The 23,917-nt window shown below is 47.3% G+C and overlaps 1 protein-coding gene across 1 annotated transcript in view; it reads right to left on the minus strand.

The window, feature by feature from the left end:
* Positions 1-8,309: 8,309 nt before the first annotated feature.
* Positions 8,310-23,917, minus strand: part of LOC115650561 (USP6 N-terminal-like protein) — a 206,900-nt gene continuing 191,292 nt past the window's right edge. The window contains 4 exon segments of the mRNA XM_030560713.1: positions 8,310-13,470; positions 13,473-14,915; positions 17,905-18,057; positions 20,797-20,896. Coding sequence (XP_030416573.1) covers positions 13,217-13,470; positions 13,473-14,915; positions 17,905-18,057; positions 20,797-20,896 — 1,950 coding nt within the window. The 3' untranslated portion in view covers positions 8,310-13,216.

Consider the following 23,917-nt stretch of genomic DNA (forward strand, 5'->3'; position numbering starts at 1 on the left):
ATGTAGAGTGATTCACCCTAGGACACCCAACAGGTCATTGGCAGAGCTGGGAATTGGAACCTGGGTCTCCCGAGGCCCCGACGAGTGCCTTAACAACCAGACTGTGGTTTGTCTCAAAAGACTGGCTTCCTTTTGTAGAGAGAAATTAACAGTTGCCAGGATTCGGACCAAACTTTGATAAGAAAAGGAAGAAGTGGCATGTGTCGTCTTAAAATTATTCCCAACCTCTGTATCGAAGGTTTAACGCCTTCAAAAGAGAAGTCTGCTGTCGTCAGTGACCAGCCCATGTCAAAGCCCAAGCTGGTGCGTGTGCGATGCTCTCTGGCATTTGTGCCAGCTGATGTTGTAGGAATCCTGCCCATCAGAGTGAAATCTTACCTGATTTTAACCAAGCCCCCCCCAGTATGGACAGGATGAGCTAAAGCGCCATGCTTCAAAACCAGCTTGAATGGCAGATGGCTCTGGGAAGTCACAAATGCAGCTGTCATGGAGTCCTGCAGCTTTGATGCTGGTCACAGGAGCACTCCTCACTCTGGGCTTGCTCCAAAGCCATTTGAAGTCAGTGAGAGAGTTTCTACCAATAGCGGGATATTGTCCGGCTCTGTCTCTGAGCTACAGTCTTTCTGGAAATGGAATTGTGCTGAGCTGTGCTGTTTCTGGGCTCGCTTTGCATTTCACAGGGACGCTGGCAGTGGCGCCAGTAATTCCCTGCAGGGGAGGGATGGATGGTGGCAGCAGTGCTTGGACTGGGCAAGGACTGTAGGGGATTAAAAAGCAGTGGTGTTTTTAGAGTGTGTGTATTTTTCATGGTGTCCCAAGTTAATGAGGCTGGGAGGGAGGGGGGTAAAGGGGGTTTACTAATCGTCTAGGAATTATTCCCCACCACTCCCATGTGCAAAGGGGGAATGACACACACTAGCCCATCATATTGTCTCCACCAAGGCCGCAAGGCCGCAGGGAATGAGATTGTGGGGCCATTCCAGGTGCATGGGATGCCTGCATTGTACCCTGTGTTACTGGACAGCCTTAGGTTGCTACAGGCCAAATCAGGGCCTTCTGTCCTCTCTTGAGTGTGAGCAGAGACAGACTCCCAGGGAAATGTGCTCTGGTTTGTCTGGTTCTTGTTTCCTCAACACTGGGTCGGAGGAGTTGGGGTGATGACTAATTAGCCATTTGTTTTACCCTGCTGATGCTGGGCTGGGGAGTTTGGAGCAATGGAGGTTCAGAGGGGGGTGAATGCTGGTGCAGAGGGGTTACCCAAGGAGAGTGAGTTCAAGGTGGAACTGTGACTTCCTGGGTCAGCTTGGGCCCTCAGAAGCCTGACAGACTTGGGTCCCACCTTACAACTCAATATATTGTGTGCAGACCCCTTGGAGAGCAGCTGCAAGGACTTGGGATGGGATGTAGCAAAGTCTACGAAGTCTCCACTCTGGGTGATGGTGCAAGGTGTGTATATACTGAAGCGGGGCCCCACAGAGCTCTGTGCACCTGGGAACCTGCACCTCTGCTGGACTGGGTAGCCTCGACTCATTCTCCTTCTTGCACATGGAAGCCTAGCTTATGGTTATATCCCAGGAATCCCTGGGTGCAGGGAAACCTGTGGCCATTTGACATGGAGTTCGTTGCTGTGTCTGAACCACAGAGACCTACTGGTGGTGTGGAGAGGCAGTTGGCCCTCAGGATTGCTTACTCCAGGGCTGTGTTGCTCAGGCTGGTGTGCAGCAAGGCTCGCTGTTAGAACAAGACTGGCCATGACAGGAAGGCTTAGACCGCAGTCCAAGGTGGGCCCAGCCTGAGCTGCGGTGCTCACAGGTTGTATATCTTACAGCCCTGCAGTGCAAACGCCCTGCCCTGACCCCTCTGGCTTTGAACCTCGCTTCTGTGAGCTGTGGTGTTTCTGTGGAGTGCAGCTGCGGTCATGAGATAGGGGTGTAGACGGATGGTTGCTCAACCTGGTGATCTTTATCAGGGTGTTTGCTGGAGAAAGCATGGTCGCATCATGCCGAGGGGAGACGGGTGATGCGCTGCACTTTGCTGAAATACAGGCTGCTGTGACTCAGAAGAAAGCTCTGACAGAGCTAATCTCAGGCTCCTGCAACTGGTTACTGGCAGGAGACATGGGGAGCCTGTGGGTTTGGGACTCTTTGTTCTCGCAGCCAGTGAACTGCAGTGGCTTCATTTACACCTCGAGGAGGTATCTCCCGTCATCCTAGTGCACGCAGGCCTGGCACGCACAGACAGAACGGGTTGTGGAAAAGCATTTTGACCCAGGATTTCACCTCTAGCTGTGGAAGGGTCTGATTGATCTTTGGAGCTGGAATGGTTATTGAACTGGGACAAAGTCTTCTCTCCAGTGCAGTCCTGAGGCAAGAGGAAGGGCAGTGACAGGAAATGCACGTGCACTCGCTTCTGGTGCAGCTTGCTGTCCTGTGGAGCTATCTGATCTAATGTCAGAGCCCCTCTGTAGCTACAAGCTGCTTTGTTCAGCACCTGCTCAGGCACTGACTCATGGAACCTTGGCAGGAACATCCATCCAGCACAAAAGACAAGGCCTAAGAACAGTGCATTTCCCAGTGTTTTGTGTACCATGCCCAGTGGCCCCAGGCATGCACCCTGGACCCATTTGGCTGAGACTTGCTTTCAGCAGGGTTGCCTGCCAGGTTGGTTGTTGGTATGACAGCAGCGTCTAGAGACTCCAATGGAGATCAGATCTCCATTGTACTAGGCATTATCCATGCCCAGAGTGAGAGATGGGCCCTGCCCCAAAAAGCTCACAAGAGCAGGGAAGGAGCCCCAATACTCAGTGCTTTGTCTGTGGCAGCCGGGAGCATCCACCTGGCTCTGGAAAAGAGCTGGTGGGTAGGAGCTCCCAAAGTGGGGAGGGATAACTCAGTGGCTTGAGCATTGGCCTGCTAAACCCTGGGTTGCGAGTTCAATCCTTGAGGGGGCCATTTAGGAATCTAGGCAAAAATCTGTCTGGGGATTGGGCCTGCTTTGAGCAGGGGGTTGGACTAGATGACCTCCTGAGGTCCCTTCCAACCCTGATATTCTGAGTCTGAGCCTGAGAAACAGAGACCAATACTGAGGTGCTACCTCCATGCAGCCTTCAAAGGGCTTCTTTACCTAGCATCCCTCTCCTAGGCCTCTGTATACCTCTGCAGTGCCCCCTTCTGCCTATTGACCCCTGCTGTGCCACATGTCCCCCTTCCATTTGCAGGGTTCAAGCAGGCTGCAGAAGCCAATGACTGTGCAACCTATTCTGGCCAGGTGGACGGGGATGCGGAACTGCCCTTCCTTTCCCTGAGGCAGGCCCAGCCTCTGGAGCCTGACATAGCCCAAAGCTTTGCTTTCTAGCTTGGCTCCACTCCAGACTCCACTTAGCATCAATTATTTAGTGCTGACTCATTGATTTATGAGGGTGGAAGGCTGCACTCAATAAGCTCATAGCAACTGTGGGCGGGGCAGGCTGAGGTGGCAAGGGGGGAGCAGCATGGGCTGATGGGGCTCAACAGCATTTGGTTCTGCTGCTGCTGTGTCCTAGACTGCAGGGAGCCTATGAGAAACACATAGAGACTCATCGTCAAGGTAAGACCAGACCTCTCATATCTGTTCTGTTTCTCCTCATTGCTGAGGCCGGTTCAACACCTCTGGTGTGAGCCACGGCAGGAACCCTCGAGTGCTCCGGCCAGTAGAAGGGATGGCTTTTTCCCAGAGCTAGAGCAGGGAACCGAGGCTCCAATTGCAATAGCATGGAACATGCCTCTGTTGGCCAACCACGGTTGAACACTGGCCTCTAGCAGAGTTTGACCCCTAGCATGGGCAGAACCTGTGTGGCTGGGAGCTTCCTCCCTGCAACACCTTACTTAGGAGGGGGAGACTTTACAATCTAAACCTAGAGTGGCTGAGGGCTATTTCCTGCAGCATTTTGTAGGGTGGCTAACACCTGGAACAGCGGGACCCGGGCCTAGGCTTTTATGAGAGCTCTATGCCAAGCTGCTCCCATTGAGAAGGATGGAGGATCCTTACCCTAGCTGAGAACCTGCTTCTGTGATAGTCTAGCTCCTACTGTACATAGGCACCAATGTTTATACAGTGTGGATCTGCTCTGTGCTGCCAGCCCCAGAAGCTGCTCCCCTGAGCTGGACTTGGCTGAGACCTCCAGGGGCTTACCCCTGCTCTTACAGCTCTCACCAGCTTTCTAATGAGCATAGTTGGTCTGGATCTCCTCTGAAGTGTGAGCGAAGGCAGTAAGGAATGGGACTGGACAAGCCAGTTGTGTTTTGAGTGTGGTTGGGGCTTGTTCCATGAGGCCTTCATTGGTGCATGTCCCCTCCGCTCTTAAAGGGCAGGTCTCAGACCTAAAGCTCATTCATGCATCAACACGACAGGGGTCATCAGTCCTCAAGTACAAGGGGTGTGTGTGTGTGTGTGTGTGTGTCCATAGGGGGACCTCTCCCCCTGCCCTTCCCATATTTCTAAAAGGGAAGGGGTGGAGAATTAGTGCACTAAATGGCCAGCACCTGACTGGAAGAAGGGGACAGGTGTTTTTGCAGGGGTCAGTGGTGCTGCATGGAATAGTTCTGGGAGCTCCTGCATCAGAGAGGGCTTAGTGTGGATGTGGTGCCATCTGTTGGCTGTAATGTTGCACAGCGTTCTGCAGTTTACACTAGAGCAGTGGCTCTCAACCTTTCTAGACTACTGTACCCCTTCCAGGAGTCTGATTTGTCTTATGTGCCCTCACGTTTTACCTGACTTGAGAAGTACTTGTATTTTTGCCTGATTTTGTAAGCAAACAGCAACCTATTACTGAAAATTGCTTACTTTCTCATCTGTGCCATGGAATATAAATATTGTACTTACATTTCAGTGTATAGACAGTATAAACAAGTTATTGTAGGACATTTTAGTTTGTACTGACTTCACTAGTGCTTTTTCTGTAGCCTGTTAGAAAGCTAGATGAGTTGATGTACCCCTGGTTGAGAACTACAGCCCTAGAGCATGGGTTTTCAGTCAGTGCCTACACCCAGGTGTCATTCCCTGCTTGTCGGGGAGGGGCTGCTGTGTGTGTGATATTTGCCTCCTTCCTGCCCCTTAAAGCTTCCAGCTGACTCCAGGCCTTGGGGGTACAGCATGAGCAGTTCTGGGCCTGAAGCAGCCATGTCACACTTAGAGGTGAGGAAAAACAAAAGGGAGCTGTAAAGTATCTATTGCACATCACAGCTTCAACATGGCTCAGCTGTAGGGAGCTATAACAGGAATATGCCACTAAGCTTGGTGGAGGGGTAGAACCCTTCATTACTAGAGTCTAAATCACATCTCAGCCTGTTTAGGTGTCTGGCAACAGTTGCTTGGTGGTTTCTTTGAAGAGGGGAAGGGGGCTGTGCCTCTAAGGCTGGTCCAGGGCAGTTGCAATGAATGGCTCTCACCCAGCATCATCTTCTATTGATCTGTTTCCTCTGCCTTGCCAGGGCCTGGGCCATGATCAAACCTGCTGGCAATGTCTGTTTAGAGCCACATTGATCCTCCAGAGGGGCAGCTCTAGGCCTGCACTTCTGTGCTTTTCTCCCACTTCTCCACATAGGTGCAAGGTTAATTTTTTTAGCCATTTGAAACTTGTAATGAGTGGTGGCAACTCAGCTGTGAAATGGCTGATTTAATGGGTCTAGCTGCACTCAAAAGGGGTGTTACAGACCTTAGTAATAGCACTTGTCTGAGAGAATTATGCTCTAACTGGTATCAGATATGGCCAGCAGCCTTTACTCCCTACTCTTACCATTTGGGGAATATACAGCTACTTGGATTTGAGGCTACTGCCTGAACAACAACTGCAGAAACAAATAGGTCGACAATACAAGTGGAAAGTAGATTCCAGCTCAAGGAGACAGAGCTGTGACATGCTCTGCTTGAGCTCGCACACATGAAGCTGCAGCAGGTGGGGGCCTCACCACCCTGAACATGATCCCAGCCAGGATCCTAGGTACATACTCCAGGGCAGCTAGCCGCTCAGGTGGCCATGGGCTGGAATTTTGACATACCCTAAAGGAACTGGTGGGAGTGGCAGTTTGCACCACTTTGGTAAAGCTCATCTTAATCATTATGTACCCTGGGGTGCTGCTCATGCTGCACTAGTCTCTCTCTCTCTCTCTCTCTCTCTCTAACCCTTGATTGCTGTGGGGGAGGGGGGCAGCCCTGCTCTAAGCCAGGCTCCTGTTTCTTTGAAGCAAGGAGGAGCTGAAGCTCTTGGGGCAGCCAACCAGTGACATGACCTTGTCTAGAGAAGAGTGGAAGGGGCTAAGCCCCCAGATGCCCGAGTCCAGCTTTGCCTCGTGGGGTGTTTTTTCCTTGTTTCTGTCCCTGGGAGCCTGATGGCAAGCAGCACTGCCCAAGGTGCTGGACAGCTCTTTCGGAGCAAGGCCTTGCTCTTTTTTTTGACAAGGAGACCTCTACAGCTCCCCTGAGGGGATTGGCAGGGGAAGCAAACTTAAAGAGCTGGGCTCTGCAGAATAAAATATTGATGTGCTGCTCTGAGCTCCTTTTCTCTTGTTGGTTTTGTCGACTCTGAAGCTGCTAACAGCAGAAAGTGTGTGAAAACTCCCCCAGGGACTTGTGTGTACCAGTGCACTTTCTAGCCACATGAAGCAGTGAGCTTTAGGCCTAGTGTGCCAACCCTTTAGCAGGGCTGACAGAATCACTGCCACACTAACCTACAATGCAGGCTGCCAGACAATGGGCATGACCCCCTTCTGCCTCATTCTTAATGGAACTGTGCTCAAATGGGTCTGTTCCTTCTGCAGATGTTGCAGAGCTGCTGCGGAGCTAGGCCTATGCTTTGCAGCTTAGTGTTGTAACCTCGAGAGGAAAGCCAGTATTAACACAGGCACAACTCTCAAATCAACCTGTGCCCTGACAGAGGCTCCAGCAGGGGCAGGGACGCTCTAGTGGGACCCAAAGGCAGGAGAGGAAATTCAATCAGACACCCTAGGAAGGGGAAGTTGGGCTGGGTCAGTAGGTGAGCAGCAGGGAAAAACACTTGTCTTTCAGTGAAGTAGATACATTCTCTCTTCTCACAGGAGATGATCAGTCTGAAACAGTTTCTAAAAAAAGGAATTTTTTCTCCAGGGGAGGTTAAGGTGCTTCCAGGAGCTGCCTTTGCTGAAGTACAGAGAACAGGAAGTTGCATTCAGCTGTGCGGTACATGACAGTGCTGTATTAACTGCAGCATATGATCCCGTATCATTTCCCATTGATGTCACAATCACCTGTTATAATCCAGTAGTGAAAAGGGTTTAAGTATTTCATTATACTGCAAGGTAGCACTGGTGCAGGAAGATGTTTGCTTAAGCAAGCCCCCTCTTCTCCTTTAAGACAGAGCTGTGGCATGGAGAAGGCACAGGGCCTGGCAGGAGCTCTGGTCACTGTGCCTGCATCTCTGTTAAAGATAGGCCATAGTTCAAAACATCACAAGCTACAGCTTTTATGAGACCATGAACCTGCATCAAGCCAGCTGTCCACTACATTACATTTGAGAAGGGGCAGAGTTTCAACGAGCCATGCAAGAGCAGAAGAAAAAAACAAGCCAAGAAGGTTTTAAAAAGGGCGCACCCCCCCCCCTTCCTCTCTAGACTATAGTACTAAGCAAAACTGTGCCTCCATCCTCTCAGCTATAGTGAGGCTGAAGGACTGAATAAGCCTAGTCCACCTCCACAGCTTTCTCTGTTAGATTTGAGTGTCAACAGGGATGGAAGCGCACAGTTCTGTAATCATGTTGGGGACAGGGCTTTCACATATGTCTCTCAGGCTTTCTGATCCACACTCCGGGTAACATCTTTAAATCTCTTCTCTTCCCCCCACACCTTCTTTCTTGTATGAACAGACCAGGGACAGGACTGAGGCAGCATGGGAGGATTTTGCATAGTTTTGCTGTACCCGTTCTTGCTATGTAGAGACAAGACATCAGGCTCCAGGCTGTCACTCAGGCCCCTCTCACCAGCACTGAATGCTGAGTGAAGAGAGAAAACACTCCAGCTGAGTGAAACACAGAGAGTAGCCAGTTCCCAGCCATTCAAAGTTCCAGCTCTGCACAACTACACTAATTGTATCCAGAACACAGGGCCCTTGAGCAACTAACACTGCATCAGGGACAAGCAGGCAACATACAGTTTTAGTTACACTATAAAAGCAGGAGTCCAAGGAGACCGAACCCATAGCTTAAGCTCCCTGACACAATGGAACAAGCAGCCACTGCAGTGGATTTGAGAAAGAGGAGGATGATGATGCAGTTCGTTGCCCCAGAAGAAAAACACTCTGCAGCTGTTTATGCTAAACTTCTTAAACTGTCATCATTACAACCATGTAAAACACAGCATTGAACACTATGTACAGTCTGTTTGGATCAGCGTAAAAAAGGAAGGAGCATTTTGCTTTTCAAACTCCCTTCCAAAAAAAAAAAAAAAAAGCACATACATAACAATGGTTTAAAGTAATAACAGTACATTAGAAAGAATCACAAAGATCTTCATGTTGTAAACAAAAGCAGCAATTGAAAATAAAAGCCAATGGTAGCAGATCTCTCAAAGCGACACACCAGTTTCTAGTCCACCGAAATAGAAAGGTTAGTTTCAACAAGGGATGGTGCTGCATTCCTGCCACAGGGCTGCACTGCCTCTGCTCAAAGTGCTAGTTCACCAACAAAACAAAACAGCCTAACCACCAAAAAAAACCCCATTCTTTTAAAACTAAATATATTTTGGCTAAGTAAAAGTTACCTTGGGGGAGGAAGCTGTTTTCCTGAGTTGGCATGAAATAACGCTCCTAGGAGCCATGCATTATTTGTAGAAGTATCTTGGAATTTGTTCCCCCCACATGAGTCCTCCTTGTCTCTTGGAGCCTTTGCCTCTACTCCCTCCACACATGTGAAGCTGGGCATGATCATTCCCATCTCTGCTACCACACAGCTCCTTATCAAGCCCAGATACCACAATGATGGGGGCAGTATAAGAACCTGAACAGTACTGAAGGGAGTTGGAGGGGTTACTGGTTAGTACAATAAGCCCCCACAGTGATGGGGGGGAATGCCTGAACCTGACAGGCTTAAATCATCATTTGCAACAATAGATTGAAATGGAAAGATTTAAGTTGATTTGTATATAAAATGTTCATTTCACAAACAAAAAAAGTAATATGCCTGCCTATAAACAAGGCCCTGCTCCAATGAGACCCACCCACAGCAGCTGGCTCTCGCAGTTTAGGCCATTAAAATCTCTGTGCAAAGACACTGACGAAGGAAAAAGGCAAGAGTCTAATTGCTGTAGCAGCAGCTCCTTGCTCCCCCTCAGAAATACACTCAGTCCCAGACTACACAAATGGCTTTGCCTTCTCCTCACATTTTGGATTTAGTCCAAAAGGCAGCAAATGAACCAGTTCGGAGCAGGGTGAGGGTTGCCCAAACGAAGACAAGACACTCTAGGGACTGATGGCACTTACCCCATCACCTTTAATGAGGACTCAAGGACCTAGCTGCTCAGCGAATGGAGGAGCAAGGTGTGGTGTGACCTGTGGCCTCCAATGATGGCACTTTTATTACTGAAGAGGAAGATGATCCTAAACCACTTGCTGTACAGTGCTGCAGGGATCATTAGCAGTCTGAACCGAAGTCCACTGGAGTCAACAAGAGTCTTTCTACTGACTTCAATAGACTTTGGAACAGGTGCTAAGCTTCCAGTTGGACTCCTCTTTTAGGAGAACACTGTATATATATTTCAGCTACTACTTCTGAGACAGGTGGTCAGGAAAACCCAAATAATTCTTGGAAAATATACACTTGGAATTAGCTTGGCTGCCCTCTCCCCAGTGAGATTTCATGAGAGCAGGAGATACGCATCCTGAATTCAGCGTTCAGGAGATGTTAGCCTTCGTGGTGAGTATTGTGCATTAGGCAGCTATTCAATGTTCTAAAGACAATCACCATTAAAAGTGTGTCTTACAAGAGGACCTAGATACTCTCCATCTCTGACCTCATATTACCTACAATGACCAGAACGAGTAAGGTCAGGCAAGCAGAAAAGTGAAGGTAAAGGGGTCTAATCTCCTATCACATGTGAGCTCAACTCCCGCCCAGATTAATGGAGGTTACATGTGCGCTTGGAGGAGAGAACGGACCCCAGCATACAGAAACCAAGCCTAGCAGCAGATGGCAGCTACTTTAACATTTCCATTGCCCACTGGCTTCTAGAGCTCAAGAGGATGCACACGGTTCTAAATTAAAGGATATTGCACATCCTGCTGAAATACTGCCCAGGTGTAATACACTCAGATATGTTACTCTCCAAACTACTGCACAGTTATTGGGGAAGGACCACTAAAATAAAAGCAACAAAAGCACCTTTTCGCTACAATTGAAAATGAGCTGTGGTGGCTGAGAATCATAATACTTAGCCTTTATATAGCACTTCTCCGAGCGCTTTACAAAACATTACAACTAATCCCCACAGCACCCCTGTGAGATAGGACAGTCAGTAGGCTTACCCCCATTTCATAGATGGGGAGAACAGGCAAAGAGGTTACACAACTTGCCCAAGGCCAGAGAGGAAGCTGGTGAAAGAACAGGAATTCGAACAGGAGCTGCTGGCTGCCAGTGCTGTGCTCAGACCACCTCTTGGGAGAAATGGGGAGCTCCCTTAGAGAGCTGTCAGCTACATCAACCTCAAACCACCATACATAGCTGGTCACCTAGAGGGTGTCAGGAAGGAATCTACCTGCAATGTATCCTAGGTCTCCTTCCTCTAAAGCATTGGCCATGGCTGGAGGTGAGACACTGGACAGGGTGTGCCAGAGCTCTGAGACAGCTCCGAGCGTTTTCCCTCTCTCATCTGCTTGGCTGGCTGTTTCTTGCTCAGATGCTCAGGGGTGAAATGATTGCCATAGATCAGACTAGATGATCTGAATGTCCTTTATGGCTTTAATCTCTAGGGGTACATCTACACTACCCGCCGATCTGGCAGGTAGCGATCGATCTATCGGGGTTCGATTTATCACGTCTGGTGTAGACGCAATAAAATCGATCCCCGATCACTCTGCTGTCGACTCCTGTACTCCTCTGCAGCAAGAGGCATAAGCGGAGTCGACAGAGGAGCGGCGGCCATCAACCCCGCGCCGTGAGGATGCGAGGTAAGTCGTCCTAAAATATGTCAACTTCAGCTACACTATTCTCATAGCTGAAGTTGCGTATCTTAGGTTGGATTCTCTCCCTCCACCCCCCAGTGTAGACCAAGCCTAGGACACACCTTTAGGAGCTGGTCCAAAGTCCACGGAAGTCAATGGGAGTCTTTCCATTGACTTCTTTGGACTTTGGACCAGACTTTTAGTACACTTCTACTCCCTAAGGGAGCCTTTCGCCAGAGTGCAGGGGACACGTGTATATATAGGCCTGCCTCAAGTATGATCTCAAAGCATCCTAAGCTGTTGAACGAGGCATCGCATATAGTTCTACAGAATCAAGTGGAATCAGGTTCCTCATTACAAAGCATGGATGTAATAACCATACCTAGAGCTCTATATGCTGTACTTACAGTAATTCAGGCTTCTGAACTAGAAAACAGGACTGGCATTTTTCCATAATTACAGAATATTTTCCCATTAGCTGTAAGCTTGCTTTTAAAGAAATCTGCCCCAACTTTCTTCATTCTCTAAGGCCAAGACATTTGCATTTCTGGACCACAGGCTTTAAGCTTTACAGGAAAGACCTCTTCTTCTGAATCTTTGTGCCAAGTTTTTCTCTTGGCAGCTTCTTACTCTGTTGATTTAGAGCCAGACTATTTCGAGGAGGAGCAGAGCCAAGGTTTTCAGAGCTTTGTCCACCTTCCTTTCTAACTCCAGTGTGGTTTTCACACTGACACTTCAATTGCTCAAAGCAGGGACCAGTGTAGGTTCTGGAATTTTGATGAGAAGTGATCGAATCCTATTGCACTCTCATGGCTTGCTAGCTAAAGCAAAAGACCAGCCAGGGCACTGCCTCCATTGCTCAAATAAGAATACATCCTGTGTTTATTAGATTGCTACGCACTGATTGGTAAGTTACCAAGGCAGTGACCTCCTTTTCCTTTCAGTCAGTCCTAAGGCAGCGAGCCTGCTCACTGTCCTGGCTTCACGGAGAGAAGGACAAGATCAGACAGGCAGGTTGGAAAACTGATCGTAGCTCTGCTTCGCTCTTCCATCCCTCTCACATGAGGAACTCAAGGAATCTGAACAAACATTTAGTGGATCAGCACAAACCTGCAGGCTGGTGGAGAAGCATGGCACACGCACCTTTCCCACCTTCCCTTCTGCTTGCATCAGAAGTTAACTTTGCTTTCTGATAAATCCTAGCTACAGCCCAGAACAAACCCACCGAGAACACAAGAGCGCTTTGGCACACAACATTCAGCCTCTCTTCAGGAAACCTCCCACTGCAAATGGAAAAGAGCTAGAGAACTACAAATGGGCATATGACACTGCCCCATTGCACTCGAGGTGAAAAGATGCACAGTCTTTCCCCTGGGACGTGAGCAGTGCTCACCGGGATTTCTGGAATAAAGCTGGATGTTGCATAGACTTTATGGAAGGCTGGCTTTCCTGGTAAGAATACTCAATAGCCTTGTTTGAAGGACTGCTGGCTATTAGGACTTCAGAAAAATCTATTGCTGCAAAGGCAATTGGAAAAATGCTACTGGCCACACGGACCAAGTGCTTATTTGTAAAGAAGGCCCCTCTCTCTGTCTTCCCACAGCATCTCTATCTGTTGTAACAACGGCTCAAAACCCTCTGCATCGTATCTATTCCCCCCTTAACAGAAAGTAAACTCTGGTTTATGAGGCCAAGCTCTTGTGTTTTATAAAAACGATGAGAGAAAAAACAGTCAAAATATTTAGCACATTAACCAGCTTTGCCTCTCTCTACACGTGAGCAGGAGTGAAAGCACTTTGTGATTTGTCCGCAGGAAAAAACCCCACAGACTTTTTAACCACCTCCTGGCACCAGTACATTGTCTATTGGCCACGGTACCAACTCCTGCATGACTCCCCAAGCAGTCGTACCAAACACAGCTCAGCACAGGATCATCTCCCGTTATCTCTACCCTGGGCTGTGTTGCCTTTTAGTTGCAAACCTTTATAAGGATGTCTCATGACTAGATAGACAATGTAATTATATTGTTTGTTTCCCCTCCGTGCCCCTACCCCTGTTAAAATGTCACTGACTTGGACATTTGCATTGTGGAAGGGCAGCCTGGATAGAAACTGTTCTCTGAATGGGCTTTGGCAACCTTGGGTGGTATTTTTGGCTTTGGGGGTAGACAGGGACGTGGCTCTCTCAATGCATTTAATGATTTCTGTGCACACTGGTTGGCAGCCACAACCTCAAGTTCTGCCCCTCCATCAGCTGCCATCAAGGCTGCACCTACATGACGACTGCCCTCTTGCAAAGGCAATGCTATTTTTTTTGGTTCAAGCAGTCCTGCTCGGTAGCATGAGCCACGTGAAGCGGAGTGGTGGTTTTAACTATTTTATAGGGGGTGCACTGCCCCTGTAAAGCCGGGGATGACAAGTATCGGTCGTGTAGACCCTCTGCCAGCTGAACTGCCCCAGAGTCAAGCATAGATAAGATTGGCACACTGCCGCTGCCACCAGACAGTCTCTGATGAGGAAGTGAGTTGAAGGCTGAGTGGCCCAGTCCTACTGTCTGCTGTGCTGAGTCTATGCCCCCTTCTGAGTGCATCCCCAGATCTGCAATCTCACCCATAGATGCAGACTTGGATACCGAGGATTTTAAATCTGGTTTGTTCTGTGGCACTGCACTGCTAAGTTTCTCGATGCTGGGCACCTGCCCAGAAGAGTTATCCTCACTGTACTCCAATTCAGATATGTTGTCATACTGAGATACGTTAGAAGGCCGTCGTCTACCATCCAGCAGAGGGAGAGAGAGAGTATCAAGGGCCTTCTCCATACACAAGACAGGCACTTGTACTTTCTCTGACAAATCACAAGGAGAAGCAAGGTTTTGTTCTGGTGCTGAGCGCGAGTCTGTACTGGGAGGCCGGTGCTGCTGCTCTGGAGGCAGCCCTGTCAGTAAATCCACCGGGAAGGTGATAGCACTCGTGTCTTCAGGACTCGAGACATTTTGCACAGAAGCGTCTGAGGGTCTTTGTTCGGCAAGGGAGGGAAGAGAAGGCGTTTGGTTTGGCAACTCCTGACCTGCTAATATATTATTGTGATGGACAGGCAGGTCTACTTGGGGGTTGTGGCTCTGGGTGGCAATGTCCCCTGCAGAGTTGTCCATGGCTGTCCCTTTGGGTTGTGCTTGCTGAGGTGCCTGCAGCTGAGCTGTGTGGAGAGTGGCCTGGTTTGTGTTGTCTACAGCAGGGGAGGGGCTATGTTCCTGCAGTTCCTCTTTACCACTTCCTGCACTGAGACTCTGAGGACTCTCTTGTGAGACAGACTCCCTGCTCACTGGTGGTGCATCCTGGCTCTCCGGGAGGGCCTGAACCTCATTCTCCTCTGGAGGAGACAGCTCTTGTGACGGGGTTTCACCAGCAACTTTCTTTGGCGCCTCCACCTGATTTTCTTCTCCATGCTGGTTTTCCTCCTGGCATTGCTGGTGGCCCTTAAATGGATGCTGATGCACATCTGTTGCTGCTGCCAGTGAGGGAAGCCCATCCTGCTGCAGAGGAGGGAGCCTCTCGTTTATTGCCATGTTCGCGTTACCAGTAGTTTCATTCAGATGAGCAGGGCTGTTGTTTGGAGAGGACAGCTTTGTATCGAGGTCAGGGTCGAGGTCAGTGGCAGCCTTATTCTGGCCATTCACTGCAATGCTAGGTTTCAGTGCCATGAGATTTAGAGAAAGTTCCAGCCCCAAAGGTTTCTTAGGGAATTCTTCAGGTTTTGCTATAAGGAAAAAACACACATATTAATCTCTCTTTCAAGGCGTGCTTTAACAAGTCCAGCAAAACAGGCCATTGGGAGGGATCTGAACCGTGTCCAGCAAACATCCGCCCTTCAAAAGGGGGACGCTTTAGTCACTCAGTGCAAACGGTGTTTGAAAAACAAAGATGGAGATCACACATTAGCCTACCTACGAGAGGTGCCATTAGCCACACCGACAACCTGGGAAGCTCCAGCATGATCCCCAAGCTCACTGGCCTCCTGTTCTAGCAGGTTTGCCATCTAAGGCAGGACTTTCATTTATAAACATTTAAATTTTTCATTTTACTAACGGCTGATGCTGGGATTGCTGCCAAAGGTAGTTAGGCGCCAAAATTTCAATGGCATTTCAGTGCCGGAATCCCAGTCTGAATCTGTACGTAAGCAGATAAGAAATGGTCAACCAATTTGTAGCTCATCATGGCCCTGCTGCTGTCTTCCTTGCTCATGTGCAATAGTGCCTCACTCAGAGGGTAGTGTTCCCTCCTCTCTCACTGCATGCTCTCATCTCCACACACAAGCACTTCTTCATCTTAATGAAATCAGTAGTAGCACAAATGCAGCCATAAATGAGGACAATGATTTAACTGGGGCTCCTTGCTGAATGAGAGAGAACCTGGCCAGCAGAGTCAGTACTAGATCGTTAAAATGTTACTATTCCGTGTTGTAATTATATAGCTGGATTTTTATGCTTAACAGTAAACCTGCAAAGGAGAAAAATTAGGTGTATGTCCTGATTTTGCTTCTTTATGACGTATAAAGGCGGCCTAAAACAGTTGAACAAAAACCATTTTATTCTCCTTGTTTTGTTAACATTACACAGTCAGGTCCTGTCTAGCTGGAAGATTCGATGGTGACTGGAGAACTAGTGAAATGGTAGCATCCCAATATAATTATTAAAAATGTGGATTACTGTACATTGGGACATCTTACAGACTAAACAGATACCGGGGGAAATGACTGGCTGAAGGTCACAGAGCCGGTCAGTGGCAGAATGGTAACAGAACACAGGTTTCCAGTGCCCTATCAGTCTGACCACCACAGTGCTTCCCCAGGAGTGAAAAGCCTGAGCGGTTGAGAGAAGAGAGGATTTCCACACCTCCAGGCTGTTTGGGTTTATTTTATTGTGTTATTGTTAGCACCTACTTTAACTTCAGTGATGAACCAGTTGGATAAAGGAGGCCTTTGTTAAAGATTCACATCTTTTGTGAGGTAGAGCTCACAGAAGACACCCCCTGAGGCCTCTCAGAGGTCAGCCCCCAAAAGCAGGATGCTCCAGACTTGACATTTCTGATACTGTTACGGTATAAACAAGCAAAGCAAAGCAGGTGGGCACTGGGAGTCGGGACTCCTGGGTTTTATTCATTGTGCAGCTCTGGGTAAGTCACTAAACCTGTCTCTGTTTAACTGTAAAATGGACATACTTCGCTGTTCACACCTTTGTTGTGAGATTTCAGGCAAGACTAAATCTTTACACAGGGCAAGATGCATGGGTCAGCGTGCATCTGCACCCGTCCAGAGGCAGCCAGGCAAAGGAATGGTGCCCTGTCACGGTACCTTTCCTGGGTCTCCCTGTATTCGACAGGGAAATTCATGTGTGCTAGTTTCTTGTCGGGTGCTACTACCTCCTCCCCTTGCCTACCTGTGTGTGAGGAGAGGGGAGAGAAGGGGAACACACCCTCCTCTATGCACACACCAGCAACCTGGGTAGCCTGTAAAGCAGAGCAGAGGGGAAGCTATCATATTCTCTTATCCCCCTGCACAAGCATGTATGGAAAGTGACAATCTCAACCTTAAGTTTTGCAATCTTTTCTCTGAGGAGCTCAAAGTTCTTTACCGGTATCAATCAATGATTATGTTCAATAATTAATGCCCTCTTACCATATAAGAAAAGCATTTCCATGTGTGTGTTTTGTTGTCAGCTGATCAGGGTCTATTAGTCTGATTATACACACAGTCCCAAACAGGAGTTCCCATAAAAGTTAAACTGGCTCCAAACCACCCTGATTTGAGGTCGCAGAACCTGGTTCCCCTTAGCCAATCTCTAGTTACAGACTGACACAAGAGTCCCTCAAAACAGACTTAGAGACAACTGCAGACTCACAGTTCAGTGCAATCATGCTGTATTCATGTACTTAGCCAGGTGGGGTTTTGTGATAAGTGTTTCTACAGCAGGAGCCATAGCCAACTGAGATTCCATCTCAATTTATGCTAAGGGGCTCTATCTAACCACTCACCTGGAATACAATGCTACAGCCTGAAGAGGGCAATTACCATGGCAACCCCTGCACTATGTGAAACACAACATTGCCCCTCCTTGCCCTGTGAAGTGCCAGTGGCTGGGAAGCTCACATCCCCAGAAAATCTGTGTAACCAAAACAACGCACGCAGATCACAGCTGCAACATCTGGCTCAATTCAAAACGTGCAAAGACTCTGCAAATCAGAAAAACAACAAAATACTCAGGAGGAGCAGAGTGATGCAACTTGGGTTAAACATCACTTTAATGACAAATGGCACATAGGGCCAGATTTTCAAAAGAGCTCATGTTCCAATTTAAGTACTGAAATAATCAGCCAGATTTTCAAAAGAGCTCAGCATGCCTATTGCTGAGCTTTGCCGAAAAATCCACATCTCTCCCTAGGAGCTGTCTGGTCTCAGATTATAACAGTGACATAAAGCCACCATTGCTCAACTCACTCTGTCTTTGCACCCAAGAGATCTTGAACAGAACAGAGATCTAGGGTCACACAATTGCCCCTGCAATTCAAAAGGCCACAGCAGTTAGCCTTTTCCTGCTGTTTAGAGAGAAAAGAATCCTGAAAAAATTGCATTGCTCTGGCCCTGAAAGATATGGTTAGTGCTGGCACCAAGGAGTTAATTTCGACTGCTTGGCCTACCGTGGGCTGTAGAAATAAAACTGGAATTAATGCTGCTTTCATGCTCTGCCTACCTGGGGGAGGAAGGTCAAATTTCATTTTGCGCAATTCAGTCATGGACGTTTGCAATTGTTCAATAATAATATCATCTTCATAATGCAGAGAAGCAGCAATTCTCTCCTGTAGGAATTCCCGTAAGTCCTCCAGGGACATCTTCAGTAAGCGTTCTAGTGGACAGCAGAAAACAGCAAAATGTGAGAACAACATCGTATCTCAATTAGATGGGGGGCAGAGGGGGGAAGGAATCCAGACAGCGTTTCTACTGGATCAGCAATTTTAACTCTATCAGTACAGGAGATTCGTTTTATATTTAAGTTAAAATGTGGGGCAGAAGAAACAATGCATGGCTTCCTTTTTCCAAGTGTTTTTCTACCTGGTATTCATGGTTCTCTCAAGTCGATCTCTAGTCCCAATCCTGCAAACATTTATGTTTGCATGTAACTTTACTCAGATGAGTAGTTCTCATGGACTTAGTTGGGATCATTGAATGAGTAAGATTATGCAGGTGCATAAATATTTACAGGTTCAGGGCCTTGGTTCAGGCGACAGAATGTGTCTGACTGTTCCTGAATGTTTCTTTTACACCTCTAGGGGGAGTAAAGCAGCATGTTACAGACAACAGCTTAATGGTGGATAGTGCAACCTGAGGTGGCTTAGCACAGACATTCAGAATTGGTGCTTCACACTCTTCCTGTATCTAATGTATGATTTTGCCGCCATCTGTGATGGAGAGCAGCCACTGCCATTAGCCACCTGTCCCACTGAATTGTTCATCAAGGCTTAATTTGTCCAGTCTTCCTCTCTCTTTCCTTACATACAATACTTCACATGCACAAACCAGTTACTTTTAATTAAGGGCTTGTGCACATAGAGACTGTGGCCTGGTCCACACTACAGTGTTAAATCGATTTAAACAGCATTAAATCGATTTAACGCTGTACCCATCCACACTACAAGGCACTTAAAATAGATTTTAAGGGGTCTTAAAATCGATTTCTGTACTCCTGCTCAACGAGAGGAGTAACCCTAAAATCGATATTACTATATCGATTTAGGCTTAGTGTGGACGGAAATCGAAGTTATTGGTCTCATTCTTTTACTGAGCTACCCAGAGTGCACCGCTCCGGAAATCGATGGTAGCCTGGGACCATGGACGCACACCACCGAAGTAATGTGCCCTAGTGTGGACGCGTAAAATCGATTTTATAAAACCTGTTTTATAAAATCGATTTTATTAATTTCGATTTTACTCTGTAGTGTGGACGTGGCCTTAGTGCACAGCAAGCAGAGGTGTAAATCTACCCTGCACTAGCCTGCCGTGCACCAGCTGGCTGAGCGGACCCAGCTACTGCACATGGAAAGTTCCACAGTGCACTTGGATCTACTGCTAAGATTTCTTTCTTGGTAAGATTTTTAAACAATTATAGGAAGTTTAGGATGGATGCAGATAAATAGCACTCACCCACTTATAAATGCACCTACCCTGCTAATGTACTAATGGTATCTATGTGATGGATGCAGGGTTACCATGCACCTTTGACCATTACACCAGCACTCCGTCCACTAATCCATCTCTTCAGGATTTATTCAAACATTCCAAACCTCAGAGCAGCTTCAAACCCCTGCATCTGTCCTGTTCCCTCTAAAAAAGCTGCGTGCCCAAAGCCTTCAATGAGCAATATTCACTACTGCCCAGTGACAGGTTTAGGAGCTGACCTCTCTATCCTGTGACCCGATGGCTATAAATGAGAGCCTTGTATCACTGGAAAGAGGAGATGGAGAGTTTTCCAATAAGACCAGCAGGGCCCCGAAGTCCTGAAATATCTAACTGTAAGGTAGTGACATTTTTATGTAAATAAAAGCAATTTTTAGAAGTATTTTTATAAATACGTTATTGTATTGCTCTCTCCTCTGAGCCTTGTTTAGTTGGACTAAGGAACATGACTTTGCAGAAGAAGAGATACAAATAAAACAAAATTAGTCCCACTAACATTTTTAAATGTGCTCTAAAACACTCCTAAAATAGTTTTTCTGTAAAGCATGTTATACATGTATACAATACAGTACATGGCATCAGAAAGCGCATTTTGCAATGTTTACAGTTCTGTAGATCAGGCCCAGGATTGCAGCATGGTGGGGGACTTTTTTCTCTTTTTTCTCTCTCTCTCTTTTTTTTTTTTTTTTTTTTTGAAGACTTTGGATGTTTCAGTGCAGGAACTGTGCCTTCTTTGCTGTATGTACCTGGTGCTAACAGAACCTAGCAATCAACCACAAAGCTTTCATCTCCACCGCCAATGTGCGCTGAGCAAGGCAGTGCTCCTATAGGACATACTGCCCTGGTCCACTGAGGGGAATTTCCCAGTGGCTGATGGAAGTCCTGCAGCAGAGGATGCCCTGAGTAATCTCTCCTCTCTCCCTCAGTGTACTGAGCAGGTGGGATTTGGCCCTTGGGGAGTAGATGTGAAAAGGCCAATGTGCCTTATTTGAGTGCAAAAGCATAGTTCCCCTCTGGCGTTAAGAGTCAAACATGGGACTGTGTGTAGTAATTTGCTTTCTCTGAAATCTGGGTGAGGTCTGAAACTGCACCAGTCTGTAATGCCCAGTACGGGTTGCATGGTATCATACATATGTAAATCCAACGATACAGAGAAGAAAAGCCAAACAGCCAACTGTGGAGCACCATCACATGGTGTAAATGGACACAGCTTCAGGAGATGCACCCATTTTGGTCAGATCTGTATCTTGGTCCAATTAAAGTAAAAGAAAAAAAAACTTTCAAACCCATGCTGGGCTTGTCTCTCCCTAAGCCCTTCCTGACTAAGGTGGTTAAATCTAAGCCCCAGGCTCTAATGATAGGATCATCCCTGCTGAATGGGGAAGTCGAGCAACTCTGCTGAGCCGCTTACTTTTGTGCAGCTTCAGGATGGTGTACGCCATGGATGTCAGAACCCGTTCTCCTTCCAGGATGTAGATATCCCATAACCGCAAGGTGAGCGTGAAGGGAGTCTGTTTACAAAAAGAAGCAAGTTAGATGTGATGATTTGGGGAATCTGCCTGTAAAACACATGAATTCTCGGTGAGATTATGAACCCTTTCCCTGTAAGTATCTATACCAATCTGCCAATTTCATCTGAGGCTTGTTGGCGCCTCTTTGTGCTTCTGCCTTTATGCTGGATCGAAATACCAAAGGAGGGTGACAAAGGGCTAATAAAAGAGGGTCACTGACTTAACATTACTTGACATGGAACAGTACTAAACAACTGCCTCCCCACCAGGAGAAGAGATGTATCAGGGGAGAGCTCACCTAGCAACAAAGGTACCCATAACATACTGTGGTCCCCTGTTGAGGCTGACCAGGGAGTCACCTGATGCAGGAGACAGGAAGGTGATAAAGGGCAGAAGCTAGTCTATTTGCTAGCCATTTTTCACCAGCTTAAGATGAGTAAAGCTGCTGTGGGAGCTGGGTGAGGAAAGCAGGGGAGATCCCACCTACACTAACACACAATGTGAGCTAGAGCGAGAGGAAATGCATGTAGGATGTATTATTTTTGTATGGATCTGTGTATGTCTCATGCAATTTATTAAAGAGCAGCTGCACTGCAGAACCCTGTGAGGTGTGTGTGTTATATGCTACAACTACCATGTGGCCTGTGAGTTAAATTGTATCTCTGAAGGCTCACTCCTTTGGTGGGATTCTGGGAGAGGTTGCATTTAAATGACAGGGGCAGGCTGAGGAGTCAGCACTGGTTCCAAGGGTTAGGCAGCTGGGCTGCCTGGTTGCAGCTGTCAGGTTTGTGTGGCGCTAGACAGAGGGTCTACACTCAAAGAGCATCAAGGGACCCCAAGACTGGGGCAGTGCCTGGAATCTGTTCAGACTTGAGGCTTAAAACACCAGGGGATCCAGATGCTGGAGTCCCGTCCCAGCACTGTGGTGGTCTGCCAGCAAGGGGATCTGTAACAGATGTCATGGGTATTTTGCCCCAGTGCTATTCTAACTGGATTGATCTGCTCAGGAATGACAGTGCATAGAATGTGCCATAAACCTTCCCATTAACCCCCAATGTAGCACAGAGATGCTTTGTTTTCAGGACTGATTTAGGGTTGTGTGTGTATTATGAGCTACAATTCTGGTTTTAAAACAATTGTTCACACGCTTGGCTGGCCAGAGAGTTGCAGTTAAGATAGATACAATGTTCCTTCCTTGGGACCGTTAAGGTAAAAAAAGTTCAATCTGAGACAACTTGAAAATGGATTCTCTACCTTGGAAAGTCGTTACTATATTTAGTTTTGCAAGTATGTGAAAGCTTTGCTATTTTCAAGGCTGGACACGAGAATCAGCAGAATAGACCACGGCCTGTTTAACTGGATGATCCTGGGCCTGTCTATCTAGTATGTTCCTGTCTACGAAGGAACAATCAGTTTCACACATACTGAATGGGAAGAGACTGTCTAGGAAGGAGTACGGCAGAAAGGGATCTAGGGGTTATAGTGGACCACAAGCTAAATATGAGTCAACAGTGTGATGCTTTTGCAAAAAAAGCAAACGTGATTCTGGGATGCATTAACAGGTGTGTTGTGAGCAAGACACGAGAAGTCATTCTTCCGCTCTACTCTGCGCTGGTTAGGCCTCAACTGGAGTATTGTGTCCAGTTCTGGGCACCGCATTTCAAGAAAGATGTGGAGAAACTGGAGAGGGTCCAGAGAAGAGCAACAAGAATGATTAAAAGTCTTGAGAACATGACCTACGAAGGAAGGCTGAAAGAATTGGGTTTGTTTAGTATGGAAAAGAGAAGACAGGGGACATGATAGCAGTTTTCAGGTATCTAAAAGGGTGTCATCAGGAGGAGGGAGAAAACTTGTTCACCTTAGCCTCTAAGGATAGAACAAGAAGCAATGGGCTTAAACTGCAGCAAGAGAGGTTTAGGTTGGACATTAGGAAAAAGGTCCTAACTGTCAGGGGGGTTAAACACTGGAATAAATTGCCTAGAGAGTTTGTGGAATCTCTATCTCTGGAGATATTTAAGAGTAGGTTAGATAAATGTCTATCTGGGATGGTCTAGACAGTATTTGGTCCTGCCATGAGGGCAGGGGACTGGACTCGATGATCTTTCGAGGTCCCTTCCAGTCCTAGAGTCTATGAATCTATATTAAGGGAGCTTTGCACTGCTCTGGTGGCACAAAGCTGCCCTCAGGCCAACAGTGTGGGAATTCCACCAGTGTAGGAGAATCTTGTGTGGCACACAGTCACTGAAGTGGCTCCTTTGCCACTCCCTGTGGCTATGACCATAGAAGTGTGGCTGGGGAAAAGAAGTGGACAGGCTCCCTTACACTCATTTGATTCCTGCCTGCTGGAATACCCTGTAGGGGCCATTGGCAGCTGCTCTATGCCAGCAGCCAGACCAATTTAAACAGAAGAGGCTTGGCTGTCAAAGGTGTTGAGCAACCTCATTTTCCAGTGAAGTCGGGGAGAACTGCAGGTGGCTTAACACCTTAGACAACTCGGCCATTTCTGGTTGTGATACCTAATTATGGACTCAGGAGCCTACATTTATTTGCTGAAGTTTGAAAATTTTGGCCACAGCAGTTAATTTAATTCAGAATACATGAACTTTACATAACTATACTATACTGCCTTCCATCCAAAGAGCTCAAAGTCCTTTACAAGCGTAATGAACTCACCCTACTGAGGTAGGTATTATCCTCTTTATAAAGCTGGGGAAACAGATGCTCAGTGAGGGTAAGTGATTTAGCAGATCTGTTGTGGAGCCAAGGAAATTAAAAATCTGACTCCCATACCTATACTTTTGCCCTAAAACCATCATTCCATCTATTATTCATGGTGTGACTGTCTGAGTGGCATGCAGTTATTTTAAGCCTCTCTCCTGCCGGGTATATGCTTTATGAAAATATGCAAAATATCTTGGCCTATAAAATATTCATAGAATCCTATTAGAAAAATATGTAAAAATTTCCAGATACACTAGAGAAAATCCACTCTGGATCCAGGTTGCCAAGTAGAAGCTCTCC

Source organism: Gopherus evgoodei, chromosome 4 (genome assembly GCF_007399415.2).
Source record: "Gopherus evgoodei ecotype Sinaloan lineage chromosome 4, rGopEvg1_v1.p, whole genome shotgun sequence".
NCBI classification, from domain to species: Eukaryota; Metazoa; Chordata; order Testudines; family Testudinidae; genus Gopherus; species Gopherus evgoodei.